General features: G+C 42.4%; 1 protein-coding gene across 2 annotated transcripts in view; it reads right to left on the bottom strand.

Moving 5' to 3' along the window:
* Positions 1-22,429, bottom strand: part of TMEM65 (transmembrane protein 65) — a 34,605-nt gene extending 12,176 nt beyond the window's left edge. The window contains exons 1-2 of one of the 2 annotated variants that reach the window (XM_054815521.1): positions 21,823-22,420; positions 18,491-18,730 (exon numbers count right to left, since the gene is read on the bottom strand). In XM_054815521.1, the coding sequence (XP_054671496.1) occupies positions 18,491-18,730; positions 21,823-22,186 (604 nt within the window). In that variant the 5' untranslated portion in view covers positions 22,187-22,420. Of the gene's footprint in view, positions 1-18,490; positions 18,731-21,822 lie in introns of both variants that reach the window. The other variant, XM_054815520.1, reaches the window with a different exon arrangement.
* Between the last annotated feature and the right edge of the window lie 1,364 nt (positions 22,430-23,793).

Genomic DNA, 23,793 nt, shown 5'->3' with positions numbered 1-23,793 from the left:
ATCACTGGTGCCAGATAGCCAAAAAAAGTCAGACCAAAATGTTCAGCTTGTGTTCAGGAAGGACAGGACCAAGGGTGGGAGCCATTTTGCCAACACAAGCTTCTCCTGCACTTGTCTGCATGTGGTTTCCCCTCCATCCTCACAGGTTAAACAAAGCTTTAACAGAAAGAAGCATGGAAAAACAGTTGTCTGTATATGCCAGCACTGCCTTTTCAGCAGCTTTTCTTAGAGACCAGAGAAAGTAAATTCCTACAACACCCAGGAAAATCAGAGGCACTTTGAACCAAAGAGATTAACTGAGGCCACAGTTTCCAAAAGCTCTAGATGCCTCAGGGGTGGCCAGGCAACCTAAGCCAGCACCGTCACATTCCTGATGACATTTCCTAACCTCCTCTTTTCCATCCTGCTGGATGCCAGGGAGAACATGAAAACCCAAAATCACCAACTTAAGCACAGGAGGTCACTGAGAGTGCTGCCCTCCACGGCTTTCTGCTGTGACGGGGAGCTATCACACTGGCCAGCATGGTTCCTTGGCTTCACATGACACTGCTGTAGTGGTGCAACCCCTCTTCTCTTGAGCCACTTGGTACCTGGTGCCATTTCCCCCCCTTTTCTGGGCCACACACCAGGGCAGCAGGCCAGAGCATTAAGGCACCCCTTAACGAGCCTGGATCTTGCTTCGCTTGGGAACGGTAACAGCCTGGTACATCTGTACCTGGATCGTGACGCTCTTGCCTCCCCTATTGTTTGGGAACAATGATGACAATCGATCACCTCTGGACAGCCTGGTGGTACACCTGTACCCGGGCCGTGGCCCAAAATGGGGAGATGCCAGAAAAGTTCTGAGTCTGCGCAACTGGTGAAAAGTACCAGAATATTTCGCCATCCGAGCTGGGCCAAAGTGGAAATGTACCTGACAAAAGTCAATTATCTCGGACCCTATAAACAGCGATTCTAAGCGAGACCCTCTGAGCTCTCCTGGAGCGCAGCGGGCTGTGACCAGCATCTGCCCTGAGCTGGGACACCACTCGGGTACAAAGTCCTCGAGGACCGTCTGCCGACAGAAGGCGGGGGTGAAGTCATCCCCTTCGAGTATCAACCATCGCCCGTTGAGGAATGCCGATGCGTTGTGAGTATTTAAACTCAGAGGGAAATTTTACCTAGAAGTTAGCTTCCTTCATCCCCCTCTCTACGTGTTTAAAAGTACATTTTTGCCTTCACAAGTGTGGGTGTTGTATCACTGGGCCCAAATGTTTCTGTCTGTCGGCATGTACCTGCATGGTTTTTTGTTTATACATGTATACATGTACCTATACAGTTTGATTTAAGATACCTGATAGCAAGTTAGTGTGAATCTTGTCATCTTTGAATCTGTAATTAAGTCACTGTTTTGATAATAATATATTTTACTGAATTCCTTGTAAATCTTTAAATTAGTCAATCACTGAGTGCTGCTAAAATTCAACTTTTGATTTAACTCACGCTATTAATAAATTTTGAATTGCTATTAAACATAACCTATCAAACATTTTCATCTGCAACAACTACCACTGAAACCATCCCCACTCAAGTAGCATCTATTCTTGAAGTCTAGTTCTCTATATACAAGGATTTAATGATAAAAAACTGTAACAGCGTATATAAACTTCCAGGAAACACTCCTTTTACCTCTGAGGAAGACATCTTTCCATAGTTTGCCCTGATTACGATATCCAGTTAGGTTTATAGAATTCCCATGTGAAGTGTTTTGGGTACTAATACAGAAGACTATTTGGTTTCTCACATAAAACTACAAAGCTCTAGAACATCAGTCTTGTGGATTTAACTACAACTGATGTTTGAGTTTGATAGCACATGGCAGTCTACATAATTACACTCTAGTCAGTGGAGCTAGAAAGCTGTTTTAAAAAGCTAAAAACCAGTGCATAATTTATTTTAGAAACTTATTACCTAAAGGAGGAATTGAGGGCAAGCAAGAGAAAAAAAAGTCTTTTACATCTATGAATAATGAGAATTTCAACAGCCACATTAACTAAAAAGGACATAAACCTCCTCCTTCAGAGCATAAGTCAAGGACTATCTTGGCATGGTTTTAAGAGGAGGAAGGCTGAGGAACACTACTTTGTGGTTAGAGGAGAGATGAGTTAGTGCAAGGTAACGAGAAACAGCAAGGGATCAAAGAAGTGAAAGTTACTTCATCGACATAACCTGTTTTGGTAGTATGGGATTTCTGTTAAATAGCCATGTTATGAAGCAGGGTGTCTAAGGTGCTTCAACACTACCTCAGCCAAACGTTAAGAGAGAAGTCACTAAGGACAGCCTGGTGGCACCATACTCTGGAGACCAAACTACTCTTGTCCAGCCATAGGGAACTCTTTTGTAGCATCTTCCTGCTGTATCCATGAGAACTTTCCTTTATTAAAAAAAAAGTGTCTTGCTAAACTCATCTGGAATCATGCCTGACATACAGCTTCCCTCAACATAAGATAAAAATTAGTTTGGGGAAAAAAAGAATCTGAGGTCACATGTATTAGTGAGACCAGGATGGGAGAAGTCTGCCAGAAGAAGATCAGCTAACTAGTGCACGTCAACCCTGCTCATGCTCCAGAGCGGGAAGCTCCAACCCTGACACCTCTCTGCCTGAGCCAGGACACAGCCTCTACCCTGGAGAGGGCATCCAGTCCCAACCTGCTCAAAGCAGGGCCAGATCAGACCAGGTTGCTCAGGCCCTTGTCACGTGGTCCCCGCCGGACCAGGCTCAAGGAAAAAGCTCTGTGGAGCACCAAAACAAGCCTTAAGCACAAAGATGACATCACCGACGGCTGAAGCACGCTCAGCCACTGTGAGGTACAGAGCACTGCATGCTACGGGCAAGGGGCTGGACCAGCTCCACTCCACTTGCGGAGACCAAGGCTTAGTTTAAAGTCTGGACATTGGGAGGATAAAAAAAAGAATAAAAGTAGAAAGAATTAAATAACCACTGTGGTATGAAAGCAAGTAACCTTTTTACAGACTCACTTCCAACATCACCTCTTTAAAGCATAATATACTTCAGAACTCTGCAAGATATGAAGGCACCAGGGGAACACTTCTCTTGGAGAGCCAAAAAAAACCTTTAATTTTAAAAACTCTAGATAGCAAAATGTATTTCAGAATAGGGCATTTATTCACAGGAAGCTGTTCTGACTATTGGAATTTTCAAGGCTCAGCAAAAAAACAAGGAAAAACTCTTCAGAGTACAGCAAAGAAAACATGCCCTTCACTTCTTTTACTGGAGGGGAAACAAAAATCCAAATTGCAAAACCCCCTTTCAAGAACTGGATTCAGTCAGAATCCAACAGTTCAGAGTTCAAATGTCTGGGAAAGGAACCTAAAGTACTCTGGTATTGCATTTCACAGCAGCCATTCACCAGCTTATCCTGTGCCATAGCGCTGAATAAGACAGCGGAATTCATCTTATCACAGAAGGAATAAAATGACATGGTAGAGCAAGGAATACTGCTAGTTTCTGATATTCATTACCATAAATGAAGGTATAAACCAAAGTTCAAGCGCAATACAGCTCATGAGCCCTGAATTAGCAAAGTCTGGGGAGCAGAAAAAAAAATAAATAATAACTGCCTCTTAAATCTGTTCTTCATCTTTTTTGAATTTACAGTGTTACTTTTTTTAGCTAACTAAAAATTTACTTTTTTTTTTTTAAAATAAGACAGAACCCCGGGGGGGGGGGGGGGCGCGCGGGGGGAGTATAAAACTGTCAACATAAATAATACCATTATCCACAACTTGGCCCAAATCCAGCAAATTAAATTAACCCTGCCAATTGTACCCAATTTAAACCAAGACAGTATTTGCAATTTAGTTTTAAGATTTTTTTTTTTAGCTGACAAAAAATCCCAACTGCCTAACAGGTAATGGGGATGCATTTATTCAGACAGTTGGTTAAAAAAAACCAACCAACCAAAAACCAGAAAACTATCATCACCGTTTTTTTAATTATCAATTATTTAAGAACTGGCATACAAAGGAACACGCAAGCCTAAAGGCATACATTATTATGTTTTTTTCAAATTGCAGCTAACACTGCTGGAAAATTTTATAGCTAAATCTGTTACTGTCACCCAGGGGCAGGAAACACGTAACAGTGATAAGAAAGAGGTACTATGGCCGGGGCTACCCTAGAAAGATACATGCTACAGATTGGTATTGTTAAGTCTAAGATAAGACTATGAGCAGTGTTATAGATTTTTTTTTTTTTAAAAAAGTGACCAAATTGTTAAGATGAATCATTTACCAATGAATGTCAATAAGGTAAAGAGGAAGAATATGAAGAGTATGAAAAATATTAATCATCTAGATCCACTATAGCCTCATTGTAGGGTCTGAAGGTTAGTGCCTCATCTGGAAGTTAGGGAGAATTTTGTCTCAAATCCATCAGTCTGTTTCCTCCCAAAAGCCTGTCCAGGTCACTTCAGCAAATCATTCAGATACACATCATGGAGACAGCAAGGGCTTCACTTGCTCAGAGCAAGAAATTCAACCAACTGTTCTGTCTCTTAAATTAGGTACTCCTTTACACGCGAGTTCATAAGAGGATCTTTATCCCTGAAATTTTGGACTGCAGCCTAGAAATGAGATTTGTGTTATTGCTTTGTTCAGTAGGTAGAGGTGGAACCTTAAAGTAAATTCTGACTATGATGTACGAGTTCATTCACGGAATAAGCTCATAAGGCACATCCCCATCTCCCTTTGCTCCTCCTCTGGTTTTCTCGATGTTTTAACAAAAACTGCAAAAAAATCTCAGTACATACAGCAAAACACAAAGTTGAAAAACCATGTCCATTGATCGTCAACTGGGTTCCCTTAATATTCCAAATGGAAAAAACACAATCCACGAGTTGACAACAAAGAAAAAATTCTGCACCATTTGTTATAACTCACAAATGTTACTACAGCAATTAAGGCATGAAAGGATGCTGATTTGTGCAGTGCTAAATATAAACTTGGCTGTTGGCCCGTTCAGTCACATGCACACAAGAAAGCTGAGTGAAGCACTAGTAGGCAATGAATAGACAGAGAACACGATAGAATAATTTCTCGACTACCCCTGAAAAGATAACTATGTCCAAACAAATATTCTGCATAAATACAAATAGGAAGCTATGAGCATTAAAGATTTTTTTTTAATACTCTCTGTAACACTGTAGAAAATTACACAGTGATCATGTTCCATCTCCCTCCCTGAAAAACCGTGAAGTAGCAGAAGAGACTGTCATCCTTATTTCAAAGTATTGCTATATCTAGTGGACCAAGCGCTGAACAAGCTTTGCAGGAGTGCCATTTGCTCCCTGGCATCAGCCAACCGATTCCCTTCGGAACAAAACCCAGGAGTGATTTCAGGGATAGTTCACTCTCGGGATCCCCTACAAGCAGGCAGCCTGGATATATGGGCCCCAGGACAAATCCAGGGCTAAGTGCCACATAAAACGGATGCAGCAAGCCTGCTCCAAAGGGAAAAAAACCCTAAGATTGGGAACACAAGTACTCTGCACCACCACACCTAATGGTCAGTAGTTACTCCCTAGAACAGATGCACTTAGCAACAGAAATGTACATTTTTTTTCTCACCAGATGCAGGATAGTCTAGGTTTAAATTTCAAATTAAGTTCTATGATATTTATCTGCAGTGCTTACTGGATGTTCATCATCAAATAATGTGAGTATACAATACACTTATCCTGGTATCCCTTCCAAAAACAGGATACACCATTCATATCCTTTTAAATATGTCTAACAAAACACAGGCACCTAAGGTGGAAACCCTGACCTGAAAGCTAGGAGAAAGCATAAAATGCAAACAGAGACTCGAATCACTGTCTTCATCATTAAGAGGTTTCTTTCCTCATCTAATTCAATTCTCTATCAGTGCCTTATAAACTTAAAGGTCAGCCTTTCAATTCTACTCAGGTTCACGTCAAAATAGGATTTGCAGTGGTTTGGTTAACAAGGTCTCAAACTGCAGCTGAAAAAAATGAGAAATAAGATGCTTGCCTCAAGATTCAAGGGGGTTAATCAGCTAAAATGATGACAATGCAGAAAGGATTTGCGGTTTGTAACAGGGATGCAGGGTAAGGATACAAATACGGAGTCTGAGCTGTCTCCTTCAGAGAGAAATGGAAAATGTCAGAAAAACAGCTGAAGTGTTTGTATAAAAATGTCCAAAACATGGTAACATTGATAGGAGATTGAACAGGAACAATAAAGTGGTATTCTCATCTGTGCATTGCAGAAGTGAATGATTATATATTATTTAACAGCAACAAAAAAAGGTGGTACTTGAGTGCTGCCGAGAAATAACCTGGCTGTAGCAATTCCTTGACTGGAGTGAGCCATCCACAGAGTCAAAATTCTCTGCCTCAAAAAATCCAAAGTAATACCATCATCGCAAATGGAGGTTGGCTCTTCTTTCCCTCCTCAATGCTCGGGGACTGCAATGAGTTCCCAGGAGCTAGAGGGGGGACACCTCCTAAAGGCATGGCAAACTCTTCTATCTTTGCATGAACAAATCTTCCCCTGGGATTATTAACACCCTCCCCACTAGCTACAGAAAAAAAACCCCAAACAGGTAACAACTACTTCAGTCTAACATTAGAGTGGAATTAATCTCATGCAAGTATACTCATCTAACTGTGTTGCAGTAAAATGAGGTCTTGGCACTTCTCTGTCAGCACTGATTTTTCTTGGGCCTCCCTGTTTCCAGGTAAGTATCTGTCAGTCATTTCACCAGTCTGCAGCTGAGCTGAGCAGAGCAGCAGCTCAGCAACAGTGTTGAACTGGAAACCAGTAAGATCAGAGTATCTACATATTATCAGGGTGTGAGATTAGGTTTTTGGCTGTCCTCCATAGCAGGTTCATGTAAGACAGATAAGCAAAGCAATTCTGTGGGAGACCACAAAAGATTTGTTAACAAGAATTATAAGAGCTCTGCGCACAACCAGAGAGATCTGATTTAGTGGAGGGCTTTCATCGTCTTTAAATAGAGCAGTGTTAGGCATCACTGATGCCTACATATGAGCGCTCATGAAATATCTAGGAAGTTACAATTACAATATCCTTTATTTAAGGATGTTTCCCCCCAGGCCCTGTTCTTAAAAAGAAATCTGAGAAGGTGGTAAGAGATGAGTTTATTTATTTCCATCCCTCCCCTCCCTTATGCCCTTCTCCCACCTGCCCAAAACCACCCTCATTTCCCCAGGAAAGAATGGAGGGGAAGAAAAGATAACTGATGAAGAACAGGGAACAGTGCTGGCTTTCAAGCCCAGGCACGTGATCTGGTGCTCACAGCCAGCAGCACATCTCCTTGGAGGACGAAGCTGACTGAACCAGGACGCTCCCTCCTCCACTGTCCTAGCACAAAACAGAGCGTATTAATAACATGGGGGGGCTTATGCCTTGTAGCAGATGTAGCAGACCAGGTCCACGCTATACTTACTGGCTTTTTTCAACACACTTGCTGTTTATACCGTCATTCCCAGGCACAGAATGGGAGATTTTGCTTTTTGCAGTACCCAAGGCTCTTGAAATGAGAAAAAGTGACTTGGTTAATATCAACAGAGATGCTTACTGTAAGACCAAATCCAAGGCTGGCAACAGCAGTGCTTCCACAGCCCTTGGTACCAGCAGCACCAGCACCTGTACTCAGTCACACAGCAGCCACCAACACCACAAGCAGGTGGTTATGGCAGTCCAGTAACACCAGGAGGGCAACTGGTAAATTTAATGGGTTTGGTGGGATTTTTTTTTCCTTTAAGAGAACTCTGCTATGATCTTAACAGAAAGCTGAAGACAAACTGCTATTAAATCACATACCACTAAGTATCGGCCTTTTCTTAAGCAGAAAGTTTCATTCCCTGCACAAGGATGACCTTGGAAGCAAGTAAGACTGCAGAAACAAGCTTCTCGCTGAAATCATTTTAAATGCATATAGAGTTTATTGCTTTTCATCTGTCTCAGAATTAAGACAGCTACCCAGAGCGAGAGCGCCAGAGAGGACAGATAAACTGAATGATGTTCAAACATTTTGTTACAGACTTACATTAAGTGTAATTACACTCCTGCTAATTTTTCACTGCATTGAGGCAATAAAGACAAAAAACATGACCTCCCCTGAGATCCTTAAGAAACTATTCACACCCTTCAGCAAAAAAGAATACCATAAGAAACCACTGACCACTTAAGTTCCAGTCAAAAATTACACTCACAAAAATTGTACCTTTCTATCGAAATGCCTAATGAATACAGAGGCAGTAGCAATGAAGGTATTCTTAACTCTTAACCTACTGCTAGAAGTAGCGCAGTAGATTCATCACTTGAGTACCTTTCTTCTTCCCTTCCTCCCGTAACTTAGAGCAAAGCTTCTGGCTGCATTTGTGAAACTAGTCAGACTTCAACATCTGACTCTGCACAGTCAAAGCCAAGCCGCAATGTCAGTTATCTTTGGCAAACGGCTGAAGGAATGAATGTTATATGATATAATGTAAAAATAGATAAAATACACTTTTCATGGCACTTTACCTCAAAATGTTTTCTTTTAGCTTTTATAAGAATATGGAATATCTGCTGGGTTGTTATGCAGCTGCATTATTTATTAATTTATTCTGCATGTGAATTTTAAGTTGTACTAAAAAATTCACTCTTTTCATTAAAAAGATCTGAAATTACTAAGAATGTTGATTTTGTAAATAAAGGCATATAAATAAGGAGAAGCAGAGGACAGCAAAGACTACTGTGCTCTGCTCTAAGTGAACAGCTCTGACTAAGCTCACTTTTAACATTTTCAACCAATTGCCTTTATTCTGCAAAACAAAAAAAACCAACAAAAAAAGGAAAAATCTTCTCCCAGTCAGTGTTTCTGCAGCCTTTGGTAGGAGGATTAACTAGCTGAGTTGCAAATGCATCTCTGCAGCTTCCAACTGCAGAGCTAACGCAAGCTTCAGCCCACGTCACACCACTGCAAGTCACAGCTGTGCCCACACTACCTCTAAAGTCACTTCGGGACCTCTGCTCTATGAAGTACTACACAGCCAGCCCATTTATTTAATCCCAACATTACTTAAGCTTCCCGTGAAACTACCCAACCCAGTTTATGAAAGACAGGGTTCTGCCACTTAGGCACGGTCTTTGTTTTTCAACTTTGCACATCTTGCCTTTTTCACTGCTAGCTTTTACCTGTTCTTTTGTCACAATTTCACTGTGAGCACACCCAGGCTCCCGTTAGTGTGAAATGACACCCTCCACCTCCAGTTCTGCTAATCATCTTAGAATTAGTAAATTACAAACAAATCCCACAGCTGAATCCAAAGTTTTCTGCACACATAAGTCTTTTTTGTTTTCTACATGGGAGGCAATATGGAATCTAATCTATTTAGCACTTTTCCCCTTGGCACTAGTGTACTGCCTGCATCAGTGACACACATACCTGTAATGCCAGTATTTACTGAAGACCTTAATGAAATTTGTGCTCCTACAATTTTTTTCATGCTGCACAATGGGGGCTGATGTCAGCATGCTCCAGCATCCTTCCCTCTCTCATTCTCATCTGCTTCTCCAAAATCTGGGCAATGTTTGCACAGCCTCTTCTCCAGCAGTGAGGAAGAGGATGGAATCAGGCTGAGGATGCCTTTTGCAGGGCTGAAGCAAAGTGCTGTGTGATACAGGGGGAGCCACTGATACCAGGAGAAGTAATCCTGGATAGAGAGCCACAGGAAGGGAGAAGAGGAAGAGACAGCTCCCTACCTAGTCACAAAATGAATTTTGAGGTCAAAAATGCTCCCAAATATAACAACAAGTATTTGACAATACTAAAAAAGTAACCTGAGATATTGAAACAGTATTGCTCACTAGTGCAAGTCACTGCATGCGCTGTTAGCGACACAGAGGAATCCCAGAACAGACTCCACGTGAGTCCATGGCACTTCCCGTGAGAAAAGACAACAGAACTTTAGGTCAAATGTAAAACTGCACCTTGAAGCAATCTAAAGTCATATTGCTGCTGCCAAGGGGTGATTCGCTACTTTTCCTCCCATCCCCAAATTCCCTCCTGACCATGTATTTGGGGCTTTTCCTTTATTCTAGCACTTGCACTCAGCCAGGTGCACAGTGAGGCCCAGAGAAAAACGGCAGTGCCGGCATGGAAAGCAGAAACGAGAGTTTCACACCCAGAGGTTTTTGGGGCAGGGAGGAAGAGCGGGACACTCCCTTTGCAACAATGTGGGTGAAGCCAGCAGTAAATCCACACCCATACAAGTCACATTACTACACATCAGCTCATCCACAGCTCTAATCCTACAGTGGAGGAGCCATCTTGATGTTTTTCCTCCATGGCTGGGAAAGAACAATTAAACTGAGCTGCTTTTTCTTCTTTTTTCTTAACTGAGGTTTTAACACAAGGTCAGACATAAATCACAGCAAGATTCAGCCGTATTAGCATCCAACTGCAAAAACTTAAATAAGCATCCAACCCAGAGCAGTAAACCAAAAGCAAAAACACTACAAATCCAAAGACTTTCTCTTCTTTCTGATAAACCAGATCCAATAAATAAGTAAACAACAAGTCACATGTATTTCCCACTGGAAGCAGTCATCTTCAACACAGGCCATGTGTGCACGCACCTTTGTTATGTTCCTTCTGTTCAGGGAGAGGGACACACAGGATCACAGTAAGTCTGTCTGACATTTTCAAGAGGAAAAGGTCACCAGGCTGATATTTATAACAGCACTGCCATTTCTGCAGCTACCTATTTACTTTGCTTTATTTACTTTACTCCATGAAATAATATAAATAGGTAATAGGAAAATGGGGGGGGGGGGATTTCAAGCTGCTCTCCCATGTCTTCTCTCTGGCAAAAATCATTATTAGGCAAGATGGCTGTAGATCCAGCTGGCAATTCTTACATCTCTTCACCTTGAAGAAAACAGTTAATTTTACATTTGTAACATCACATCTTTGCAAAAAATCAGGCTGTTGCCAGGACTTAATGAAGCAAAGAAACAGCTGGATTGAAAGGCTATTTGCAATCTGAAAATACAAGCTGATGGTATTTAAAAGAGCAGCTGGCTAAAGAAATCAGTTTGTTCCATGCACATTTCTCTCCAGTCTTCCATGAAACCCAATAAAGTCAATAAAACATAATTTCTACCCATTCAGATTGCTATGAAAGATGGGATAATACCCTAATGGAGACTGATGATTCACACTCAGTCTAAGATGAGTTACAGTGAACTGCCCAGCAGTAAGGGATGGATCACTGCATAGAGTCAAAAGTTATCAAGAGCAAATAATTGAAAGCCATGGACAAAAAGAGTTATTTTAACAGTACGATAACCAGAAACTGATGATGTCTAAAAGAAAAATGCAGCAGGTCAAAATGCAACAATTACCTGATGGTTCACAGTAAGTGTTTGGACCTGAAGAATATACCAAAGCTTTGTGGCAGTGCAACTCTACATACATCAACACACCTTGAAGCAGACAGACCTCTGTCCATGGCATGGACAAGAATCACATACCGTGTCCCATGTCTCCTCCTAACCCTGCCTGAAGGCTTCCCAGAACACTTTGAAAGAACTGCTGGTGTCCAGCTGACAGGTCCCAGATTACATCCGAGAAATGAGCTTTGGGAAGCAAAGGCTGGGCCACTGCCAAGACTCAGGTCTCTGGCTCCTCTCAGTTAAAGTTGGCCTCACTGTAGAAGCCTTTTTCTCTCAAACTTTTCCATTCTTTCTTCATCCTTCCCCTAGGTCACGCAGGAGCCTTTCACCAGGATCACTGCCAAACAGTTAAGGCAAATTTTAATTCTGGAAATGCTTATGCTCCTATCTGACATCCTAAAAGCTATGAAGTATTTAGCGTGTTGGGGGAAGGTTTTATCCCCAGGTACAAGCAGTAGGGGAGAATAAAACAAGCCACCTGCTCCTTATGTGTGATTTAAGGCAATAGAAAAGTCGATACAGAATATGTCCCATCTCCAAACACATAATATTGCAGTGTTAAATATGTTCTTATTTGCTCTTTTTCTTATCTAGAAAGAAATGTGTAAGTTAAAAAAAATGACTTGTTGGAATTTGCCAAAAGCTACAGCATCTCAGTTTGATAAAATTAAAAAACCTCAAAGAATACCCAAAACGCAATGAACATGATGAGCCCATCACATACAAATGGAAACTGTCAAATGATGCAGCAAAAAAAGTATAACAAGTAGCAAGCATCAGTATGTATTATGGCTGCTAGGGTGCATATTTTATTAATGACTAACATACAAATATCTAAGAAGCCAAAGTAAATGAACACTGGAAAAAAACAGCTTTGATTTTATATCCCATAGTTTTGAATGAAATGTGTACTCTGCTGGGTTAAAACTGGTATTCTGTGGGCTTTGCCTTAAAATGCTCCCTGTGTTTCAGAGGAAGCAAGGGTTTTGTTTCAGGCATGGCTTAGTCACATCCCACAAATTCCAGGGGGCTTCTTCAATTTTAAAGGAAGTTCTCACATACGGCAACAAAACAGAAACAAGAACATGTGCTTTCAGGGTTTTGAAATAACACCATGCTAATTTAGGGAGGGAGAAAGAAAGAAGGAGGGAGGCACAAGACAGCTTTCCCCAATATGAGCCACCTCTTGTAAAGAAAATCAACCACCACCAGAGAGATCCAAGAAAGCTTCCTTAAGTACTCTGTTTGCATGATATCTTATTTTTCCATTTACTTTTTCTTTTTAGAAAAGATTTTTTCCCAGAGACACCAGCTGTGTCTATAGTTCCATATTTGGATTAAATAATAACCAAGGCTGACTGAAGCTCAGATTTTTTCAGCTGAGTAAGCTTAAAGTCATTTCTTTTGTCGAGAAACTGGTAGACTTTCTTCTAATTTTGCTTACACACTGAAACAGTACCTTGTGTCCACAGAATAAACATGATCCATTTCATTCATGCCTATTACAGGGAGATCTAAGTGTTTCCAATCTACCACTCTGAACTGTTTACCTTGCATTGTAAGAAAAAGTTTCATTTCAAGTGATCTTTCAAAAAAATATCTAAATCAAAAGCACCCCTCATAGCAGACAAGATAGCTAAAAGGAAAATCTGTCTCCTGATAACTATAAAATGTATTATTTTAAACAAGACACATACAGTTGAAGAACAATGGCTCAAGGTTTAGATATGTATTCTTAAATTCATGATTTAAAAGACGTTTGTGCATGACAACTATTTTGTACACATCACATGCTTAAAAACATGCAAAAGATGGAAACCTGATTTTAATTGGAGCAATGTATTCTTATCTTTTCTAAAATGTTAATTGCAGGGAAGGGCAAAGACAGCTAACTAAATAATGTATTTTTTAACAGTAATATTATTTCTGAATTATGTTTGGACCACATAATTTAATGCATAGCACTTTCTTAGGAAAAGGTGTAAGGCAGATGACACCGAGCTTCTTCAAGTAAATGAAGCTATTTCACAGTCTGAAATCTCTGGCCAATTACTATCTTGAAACTGTGGTACAGCTCAGGAGCTTCCACAAGACCCAGACTTGAAACACTTCTTTGGTCATATTAAGTCCCTGAAATACTACAGGGATCACTGAAATTTTTCAGACTGAAGGCATTACATTAAAATAAACAAAAACTGTGTACTTTTATTTCTTATAGCAATACATGCCAACTGCATCAAAACAAGCAAGCGGAACGTCTGTCAAACCAGCAGCCTGCTGGCCTTATGCAATGCCATGTCTTAGCAAACACACTTTTTTGGGTTTATTTACTGTACCAAAAGCACTGGTCGTCTCTGGTGATACTACCTCCTTCGCTGGCTTCTCAAGTGGTACCAGTGGTTTAGGATATCTGGATGCTACAAATTTTCAAAAGCAAGACGGCGATAAGTCATTATTTAAAATCTTTCAAACAACACTGGAGTATCCGCCAGGGAGGAAAGAGTCTTTATAAATATTAAGACGACTAGATTTCTCTAGGTCTTACACCAATTCCACTGGAATGTTTGCAGACTCTCCTCTGCAAAAATATATTGCAAAGTTTCTGCATTTAAGCAGAGAACTTGGACTAGAACCCATTTTAAGTTATGCAAGCAAGTAAAATTTCAGAATATGGAAGAAAATCAAACCAAAAGAACAAAACCAACATGAATTTCCGAAAACAGTATCTTGTTGAACGTGGTTTAAAGGTAGACAGTTACAGTGACATTTGACATTTTCAGAGAACAGTTTCAGGATAGTTTTATCATGAGTGACCAAGCACCAATTTTCTTGTTTATGACATTAAACCTCAGCCCCTTCTAATACTTAAGTTATACACAGATGGCCCTATCCCAAAGTACTATCTATATTAGCAAGAATAGAATAAGCCTCACAAACAGAATTTAAAGCAGAAAAAGAGAATTACCAGATTTATTCAAAGTTAAAATTTTATGAAAAATGTTCTATATAATTAAAATTTCCCGTAAGATACTATGCAGGTATTGAAAGACAACACGATGGAAAAATTAAAACTTCCCTAAGCTACCTAAATTTGCCATTTTATTGTTATTTAAAAAAGGAAGTCCAAATAAATCATACGCATCCAGTTCAAATAAAGCTTAAACATGAAGGAGCATTGTAATGAAGACATGTAATGTCTGATTGACTAATGCAACACAGTAAGTGCTAGAATGAACAATGGAAATAGTGATTTTTCTACTACCCAAGAGTACATTTTGGAGGTGAGATTTTGTTGATCCATTTTTTGCTTTGGAGTTTTGGGATTTGGTTGGGGTTATTTGTTTGTTATTTGTTTGGTTTGTTGTGATTTGGGTTTTTTAACTACACTTTCAGTTTTGAAAGGTTTCTTGGGGAATGGCGCATATCACTCAATAGGACTTCAGGAGTATTAAATCTCTTAACTAAGGCATCCCTGCTGTCCAGTGCCCAGACCTTCCCATGCACTTCATCTTTTCTGGTAAGGGCCATCCATATTCTTAAGACAGGATTTAAGAAAAGAGAATCTAAAAAAAAGTTTAACTAAAATTCATAATTCATAAATGAGAATACAATATAGGGATGAAAAGGGGGTGGAATTCCCACCTCTACCTGCTACTCGAGAGAGCAGCTGCAGGGTTCGTTTGATCAACCAGCCTTATCCCTGGTCACAACATCTACGTAACTGCCTGGTGAGCTATCAGCGGAATGAGACTCCAGCTTCCCCAGGCCAGGCTCCGTCCCAGCTCCCTCAAGGAGGCACAAGGCAGAGCACTGCTCTTCAGCAGCGAGGCCTGGGAAAGCTGCAACAGGTTTATGCATCGAATATTCCAGATATAGAAGCACGTGACAGCTAAGGGGCTGAATACAGCTTATGATTTCTTCCTCTCTTCACTAAGTCTTAAGAAAAATAGTGTCAAGCAACTAGAAAAATATGTAACTTCTATTCCTTAACTCCTTCTCCCCCTTGGCAAAATGGTATTAATTTCAATTAAATGGCCAGGATTTAATATTAGCCTTAACTACAGCTTAGGATTTGAAGTCTTTTATAATAGCTTACTTTATCACAGGTAATTGAATACTTTGCATTGCACAGATGATCACCATTTGAAAATAAGAGTTCCATCTGTAGATTTAAAAAAAAATGATCAGTAGAGTTTGTGTAGCATTCTTCTGCACTCTGCCTTCATAAGAGGGCTCATTGATTTTCGAAAGAACACAGTATTTTTGACTCAGCAGTGAGATTAGCAACAGTCCTGATGTCAGGCTGGTAAGAGTTTGTCATTTTACCAGCTTGATGGGGCACTTCAAACTTGCAAATTAGACACTTTCCCACAGTCTGCCAGAAGACCTTTTCCTAGAATAGCAATCAAACCCTGAAGTTAAAAACCAATTTCTTGACCTATGTGACAGCAAGGGAGAGGTAGATGATCTTTCTCCACACACAGCTCAGAGCTTATCTGCATACATTGAGCCTGTAGAGAGAGCGAGAGAGAACCACCCCGTTCGTACCTGCCAAAGCACACCAGTTCCTTCTCCCCACTCAGCGGGATGGGTGTCCTCCCAAGAAACTTCACACTTGCACTGTGAAATCACTCTCTAAACATGACCAGCAATTCCAGAAGGGTTGCGTTATGCTTTTTTGTGTTAACACAGATTAAGTTCTAACAAAAAAGGTACTAAAATCTGAGTGGTTCTAAACCAGCATAGCAGATGAACTGTTGTGTTCATATTAGCAAGAAGTGTCTGACTTATGCAACGAAAGGAATCTTTTTCATAGATCACGTTTGGAGTGTCTAAAAACTTCAGGGAAGGACATTTGCAGTCCTCTGAATTAACTTTTCTTTTTAAAGTTGTGGAAGTAGAGGCACCTTGGCTCAAACATTCCCTAAACTATTCCAGTAAACTAAAGAGTTCATAAATTTAACACCAGATCGTAAACCAGAGATGTTTCTTCTGACATCAAAGTAAGATTTCACCCAACAGTGGCTAAAAGCTAGCAAATTCCTGCAAAAAGATCTTGCCCCAGCTGTCAGCCCTATTGAATACATGGAGGTGATGCCCTTTACCTGCAGCACTTTTTTTTCTTAAACAAACACAAGATGCAGTAACTTGAAATTATGAACATTTTTCTATCAGAATGCACCAGTTTGGCCAGATTATTTATTAAACCATCTATGCTATGACATACCAGTGTCTTCCAAGAGAATCTAGCTAGAAATTGCATTCTCCAAGACCTGCAAATTAAACCAACAAAACTAGCTGTCAAGACTGCATTGCTACTGGGTTTTTTTCATGTTTTCCAGTTAATACACAACCTCAACAAGCAGAGAAACAAGCAATTACACTTCAGAAGGCCTTTTATTTAGCAATTGCATCACAAAAGCCTTCCATTTAAAATACAAAATGCAACTCAGTGCTTTCAAGGAATGATGTTCAATGAACATACATTACATATTAAATATATATATAATATATATACACAAAGATATATTGTATCTATATTTATGTATATGTACAGATGATGAGAAAACAGGAATTGTTTTCCCATCTGCAACAAAATATGGAAAAATAATGGATTTTCTCACTACCAAGACCTGAGATTTCCTAGAGGCCCTAAATAGCCATCGTGTTAGTATTATTAATGGAAAACAGTCACATCTGGGCTCAATATTATTTTTAACCCAGCACAGATAAGAACAACAGTACCCTTAGAAGAAATAAAGACGCATCAGACATGCTAAGTTTAATATTTCTTATCTAAGCAAGTCAAACCCTTCAGTCTTTTTCCTCCTTGTTAGTGGGCTTGCTGCACTGCTTAGTGATGCTTTCATGAATCATTTCCTATCAGACGCTGGAAACTAAAGGTAGAAAACCTGAATATAAGCCCCTTAAGAAAGAAGTTACATCTTCTTTCTAATACCACTCTTTTATAATGGAAAATTGCTCTAGAGGCTCAGAGGCATTAAATCATTCTCCACATTGCCAGTAGGATTTTTACACTTTCATCTCCCCTATGCAAGAAATGAGGAACATGAAGGAGGATTTGACTGTCTCTTGCCAACAAAACTAAGCCTTGATTATGGGGCACCACTTCCACAAACAGGAAAGCAGAATTATTACACTTAAAAGGAATTGGCCTACTTGCTACTTCAGTGTTTCTGTAACTGAGGAAAGAAAAACACAGTATTTGTATTTAAGTCCACATGCATCATCTCCATCTAGTGTGGCTGACATGCTTACAAGAAACACAAACTGAAATTTAAAAACTGTTCCAAACCTCTTCTTGGGAAGATGTGAGACCTTATTCACCTTTCCAATATTGGAATGGGGGGGAAAAAAAAAAAGGAAGAAAAAGACTTAATGAAGTAGGAAAACTAAACCCAAGTGTGAAGGTCTTGCAGTTTTCTTCAAAAAGAGCAACTTAGTGACGTTTGGACTAAATTTTAAGGTAGTTAGCAAGACACAGATTATAGTCCAAAACAGGACAGTTCTCAGAAGGTATTTTGAGAACAATTCCATCAAGATTCAGTTTCATGGCCTTCCCCCAAGCTTCTCCTATGCAAAACCCATCTATTATTTCAACTCAGTCTCCCAGGTAAGCAAGCACAGCCTCACAGCCATCCTTTTATCACAAGCAAGAGCTCTGTCTTCTGACTGAAGCACTAAAACAAACAGAAGAATCTCAGTGTTTAGTAGTAACATCAAGTTTTAACAGCTTTCCGGAAGCTAAACTGTTTAAACTGACCACTAGTGCTCGGCACCTGGAAGCTTTAAGTGTCCAGACATAAACATCCAAGTAAGACAGGTGACAATCTGATGGCAGGAATACATTCCAAGCTACCCCATGACAAACCTCTCCCCACCTGCGGATTTGTGACTACAGTGCAAACAGATGTGTTAAGTTTCAAAAACGCTTCAGAGACTCACCTAACTTACTGGTGAACAGCTACGACTCACCTACCTGAGGACCGTCCTTCAGCGTAGCAGCCGCAGCAAAGGATGGGTTTCCCTGTAGCCTCTGCCATTAGCGGAGGCCACAGATAGTGTGTCCTGTCATATTTCGCGCTAGGGCAATTAGTTGATGGAACTGCATCCTTCTGGTGGTAGGCCTGGGAATGGGCTGAGGAACAGGCCCCATTTGGTTCTTGATGTGCCCAGGTCTCCCCATATTGCTGACAGCTTCCCCTAGCTGATATGGGGTCTGTTAGGGCACAGAAGAGGCAGTGAAGGAAGAAGGTCAAAACTTAACCCAATAAGGACCATGTTAAGAAGGGTACGGACTAAGACCTCCCTTTCCATATAGAAGTATGAAAAGATCACAGGCACAAAACAAGCTTAAACACAGTGGCAAAACTGCACAGGCATTTCATGATTGAGGAGAGACTGATTTTTCCAGAGTCAAAAAGGACACAGGAATTTACTCAGGTAGACAAGGGAATTTGAAGGCCACATTTGGATCACTTTCATTGGAAATCAACACAAGACTAAAAATAGCAACCTCATCCGAAGAATTGGCTACTAGTTGCTGCAGCATGCTGCCACCGAAGGAGAAGATCGCAAAGAAACCCAACATCTCCAAAACCATTTCATCTTGTTTACACTCATCAGTTGTTAAAATCAGAAGTGACACTGGTAGACTGGAGAAAATACCTGGAAAGCGGGGCACAAATACCTCTCATCCCCCATCTGCTACTCACAATCACAACCTGTGTACTTAGCTAGATCACTCCTGCACAGTTACTATTCAACAGCAGGAAAACACAAACACACAAAATACTATCTAACCATAATAAAACAACTGAAGTACAGAATATCAATATCTAGCCCAGAAATCATATAACTTTCTTTCCAGTGCAGCCCTTCTATTCGCTTTGTTGTCTTCTGGCACTCCTTGACAGAGTGATGATACACATCTGACACACTTCAAGAGCCTGGCTCTACATTCACTGCCTTTCTCCACATAAAATCTGAATTCTGTTAGGGTCAGCCCTCTACAGAAGAGAGCTATGGGCAATCCATCCCCCCCAGGGGCTTCTGGCATTACCGTTCCCTTCCTCAGCCCAGAGCAGCTCTCTCACGTGCACAATAAAGAGGATCCAGTGTTATGGTGGGTGCATCTAATGAAAGCAGAACACCTATTTTACTGATGTTGAATGATTTCTGTGCCACGTTTCCCCTCTTGCTGACGTGATTTTAGTTCTCTAGAATATCAGGGAATGTACACAAGGTACGTACTACAGTTTTAAGGTGGTTTTTTTTTTTTAATTTCTATTCAACAGAGTTACTAGAAGCCCTTCTTGGTTATGGTTTTTCTTTTTCCACAACCCATGAAGAAATATAAATTCTCAGAGTTAAAAGCTGACAGCCGTTATGCTGCAGTCTAGTTAAAAAAACCATGAATGGAGCTGGCAAATGGAAAAGGTTATTTTTTAAAAAGTCTTATCAAGCTACTAGAAAGGCAGATCAAGAATCTGACTCCAAGGACCGAGGTCTGATGGCATTACAACACTTTGTGCAGCCCTCTTCTGTGAGACTACAAAGCCCACAACCGAGGTTTTGTTGCAACAATCTCTCTAGTGAGATTAACGCTCACAGTTTCAGGCACAAGTGAATTACCATTTCCACTAGTGGAAAAAATTTGCAGCTTACTAAATAAGGTCCTATGCAGTAAAGTCTCTGAACTCAAACTAATGCTTTTGTTCCTCTTGTCTTCCAAATCCTGAATCATCAGAAAGTCACAGGATTTTATAGAAACAGACTTTCATACTATAGCTAACAACAACCGAGCAACAAAATATTAAAAAGGATCATCTGTTGAATTATGTCCATATAAACCTTGAGACATTATACCAAAATGCACTTTAAAGTCTCATTTTGATATGCACAACACAATCCTCCAGGTACACAGAAGCACTGCGAGCAACCCTGTTTCACCTGAGCAACAGATAACTGTCGAGATAGAAACTCACACAAAAATCTCATGGTAAGAACTCTGCAGAAGCTGAGAAGGATTTATTTAGGACGAGTATTAGTTGTTAGTATTCAAAAGTTAGCGCCAACTTACAGCTCAAAGCGTACTTCCCACTATGTTGGAAAACAAATACAACCGATTCATGCTCTGGAAAACAGCAGCGCTGCTCCTAAAATCAACTGTTTAAATCAACTCTGGATCAGACTAGAAACACTAGTGTTTATATGCAAGTGTGCTATGAACAAAACCAAAGAGGAACCTGAAAAGGTTCTGTCTCTTCATGAAAGCAGCATTCCTATAGCTGACTCCAGACCTGTTCTCTGCCCACAAGATTTCTTCCAGACATGTACAGAAGAGCCACAAGGCACAGAAATGCCCTTTCCAAGGGCACGCTACTATCAAAGTCACAAAGAGGCCTAGATCAAATGCACACTGATCTGTTAAGTACCTGCTATCATCTTTGCTGCAATAGGGACTGTAAATTACAGCTAAGCATCAGAACCAGAAGTATCGAGGTTGTAATTAAGAGGATTTGGGTTTGACAAGTTTTTATTTGTTTAAGGAAAAGCGTCAGGCTGGCAAGAACAGTTGGATCAGACAAAAAAGAAAATCACTGTGAATTATTTTAATTGGTGTTGCATGGCACTGTATTCAGAGACACATCTATAAGCGCCCCCAGCACACACACACACCTTCCTGCATAAGAACCAACACTTCCAAGAAGCAATGCCAGCAAAGCAGGCAGCTCTCTGTGCAAGGGAAGTGTAATTCGTGAATGAGCCCCCAGAGTAACAGCAGCCCAGCGTCTCTTAAGAGGTCTGAAATCACTTTACCGCTGCACTAGCGTCAAGAGGATTTTATGAGACACACTTTTCTACTCCCGCGCCGAAAAACAGCCACCTGCGCCTCTCGAAACTCCTCATCAGACAACAAACATACCGAGGATTTGGCACCGGGGGGGTCGTTTTAAGTTCTGAAGGTGCTGCGGATGCTTCTGGAAACTAAATTTCAGGTTGCGCGCCTCATTTATACCTGATTATGCTAAAACACACTCGCACACGCCTCTCGATGCCTTGTCCTACTGGAGTTTCCTACTCGCCCGGCCGCCCGAAGGAGTCGGTTGGGCGAAGGCGGGAGGACCCGCCGCAGCCAACGCCAAACTTCGGGGGCTCAGTCCCCGCACCGGCCTGGTCCTCTCTCCCTGCTCCCGCCGCTGCGGGGCTGTCCCCCGCCCGCCCTCAGCGCGGCCAGGGGCGGGGAGGGAGGCGGCGGATACCGGCCCTCAGGCCGCCGGGCCGGGGTCTGAGGGAGTCGCCGCTCACCTTGGGCGATGGCGATGGACTCGAAGCGGTGCAGCTCTCGCAGCAGGCAGCTCCGCTCGGTGGAGTGCAGGCTGTAGATGAAGTCGCGGGCTCCCTGCGCCGTGTTCAACGCCTCCATCGGCTCCTTCTTGGGGTGGGTGCCCAGCGCCCGCCCGGGCGGTGGCGGCGACGACCCCCGCGGGAGAAGCAGCCCCTCGGCGCCGCCTCTCAGGCTGCCCAGGCGGCGGCGGCAACAGCAGCGCGGCGAGCCACGCAGCGAGCCCAGGCAGGAGGAGGGTGCGGCGGCGACGGCGGCAGCAGCAGCAACGGCGGGGCCCCCCGGCCGCCCCAGCAGCAGCGCCGCCCGGCCGAGCCACGCCGACATGGGGCAGGGGAAGGGCGCGGCGCTCGGGCCGCCAGAAACACCCGCCTCAGAGTCCCCGGACCGCGCTCCCGCAGGCTGATTTCACCGGACCGGGGAATACCGCACCCAGTCACCACCCCACGGCCGCTCCCGCCAGCGGCGGCGGCGGCACCGCGCCCCGCCCCACGCTCCGCTCCGCTCCGCTCCGCTCCCCTCGGGCCGTCTCAGCCGCTGCCGCCCATAGCCCCACGCCGGCAGCAGGGCGGGACGGAGGGCGGCCGACAAGGGGGCGGCTCCGCGCAGGCGCGGTGCAGGGCGGTGGCGGGGGGGCTGGCGCTGGTGGTGGCGGTGCGGCCTCAGGCTCCCCCTCAGGGCGTTCGCCCTGCGCTACCGCCTCAGGGCCGGGGCTATCGGTCCTCTCCCGAGGGGGAACTTGCCTGGCAGCGGGGCGCGGCCGGTCTGAGGGGGGTAGATTAAGGGGGTAGGGAGGGTTAAGCACCTGCTGTCCTCCAAATCCCGGTGCTTGGCAAAGCTCCCTCCCAAAGTCGTAGTGTTGTAGTCATTATTACAGTACCTGTAAGCCCACAGGACGACTTAGCAGCAACAAAAATTGTCCCCAGTCTCCAGCATCGTACCAGAGTAACAGAAACAAGGATTTGGTTGTCTTTCCCGTTTTCCAGGCCCTTGCCTTAGAGTGTTGCAGTGTTACAACATTCAGGTTTTGGTTCAGTACACTTCAGCTGTATATAGCATTTCCTTTTTTGGTTTTTTTTGGTGTTTTTTTTTTTTAATTAATTGACAAGATTTGTGTTTGAACCACCCAGTATAGTTATTTTTTAAAAAATACATATGTGGGACAAGTACAGTTTACATCTTGTGGAATGGAGGATTTTTTAAAACCAGATTTTAAGTGTTCTGCTGTGTGCTCTGAACACTTCCCTGGAACATATGCCATGCCAGGGATTAATCTAGGTTCCAGTTTTTCAAAGCACTGTGTTCAAAAAGTACTAGAGTTTGTAATTAGACTACAAAGAACCTAAATAACTGCAATGACAAGGGAGTCGTCGTTGTGGTTTAACCCCAGCCAGCAGCTCAGCCCCATGCAGCCACTCGCTCGCTCCCCTACAACGGGATGGGGGAAAGAATCAGAAGAGTGAAAGTGAGAAAACTCGTGGGTTGAGATAAAGACAGTTAAACAGGTAAAGCAAAAGCCGTGCACACAAGCAAAGCAAGACAAGGAATTCATTCCCCACTTCCCATGGGCAGGCAGGTGTTCAGCCATCTCCAGGAAAGCAGGGCTCCATCACGCCTAACGGTGACTTGGGAAGACAAATGCCATCACTCTGGATGTCCTCCCTTCCTTCTTCTTCCCCCAACTTTATATGCTGAGCATGACATCATATGGTATGGAATATCCCTTTGGTCAGTTGGGGTCAGCTGTCCCGGCTGTGTCCCCTCCCAACTCCTTGTGCACCCCCAGCCTACTCGCTGGTGGGGTGGGGTGAGGAGCAGAAAAGGCCTTGGCTCTGTGTCAGCACTGCTCAGCAGGAACGAAAACATCCCTGTGTTATCGGCACTGTTTTCAGCACAAATCCAAAACACAGCCCCATACTAGCTGCTATGGAGAA

The sequence above is a fragment of the Grus americana genome, chromosome 2 (genome assembly GCF_028858705.1).
Source record: "Grus americana isolate bGruAme1 chromosome 2, bGruAme1.mat, whole genome shotgun sequence".
In the NCBI taxonomy this organism is placed as follows: domain Eukaryota; kingdom Metazoa; phylum Chordata; class Aves; order Gruiformes; family Gruidae; genus Grus; species Grus americana.
Note: the sequence above shows the minus strand (reverse complement) of the source record. Positions and strands in the feature narration are given on the sequence as shown.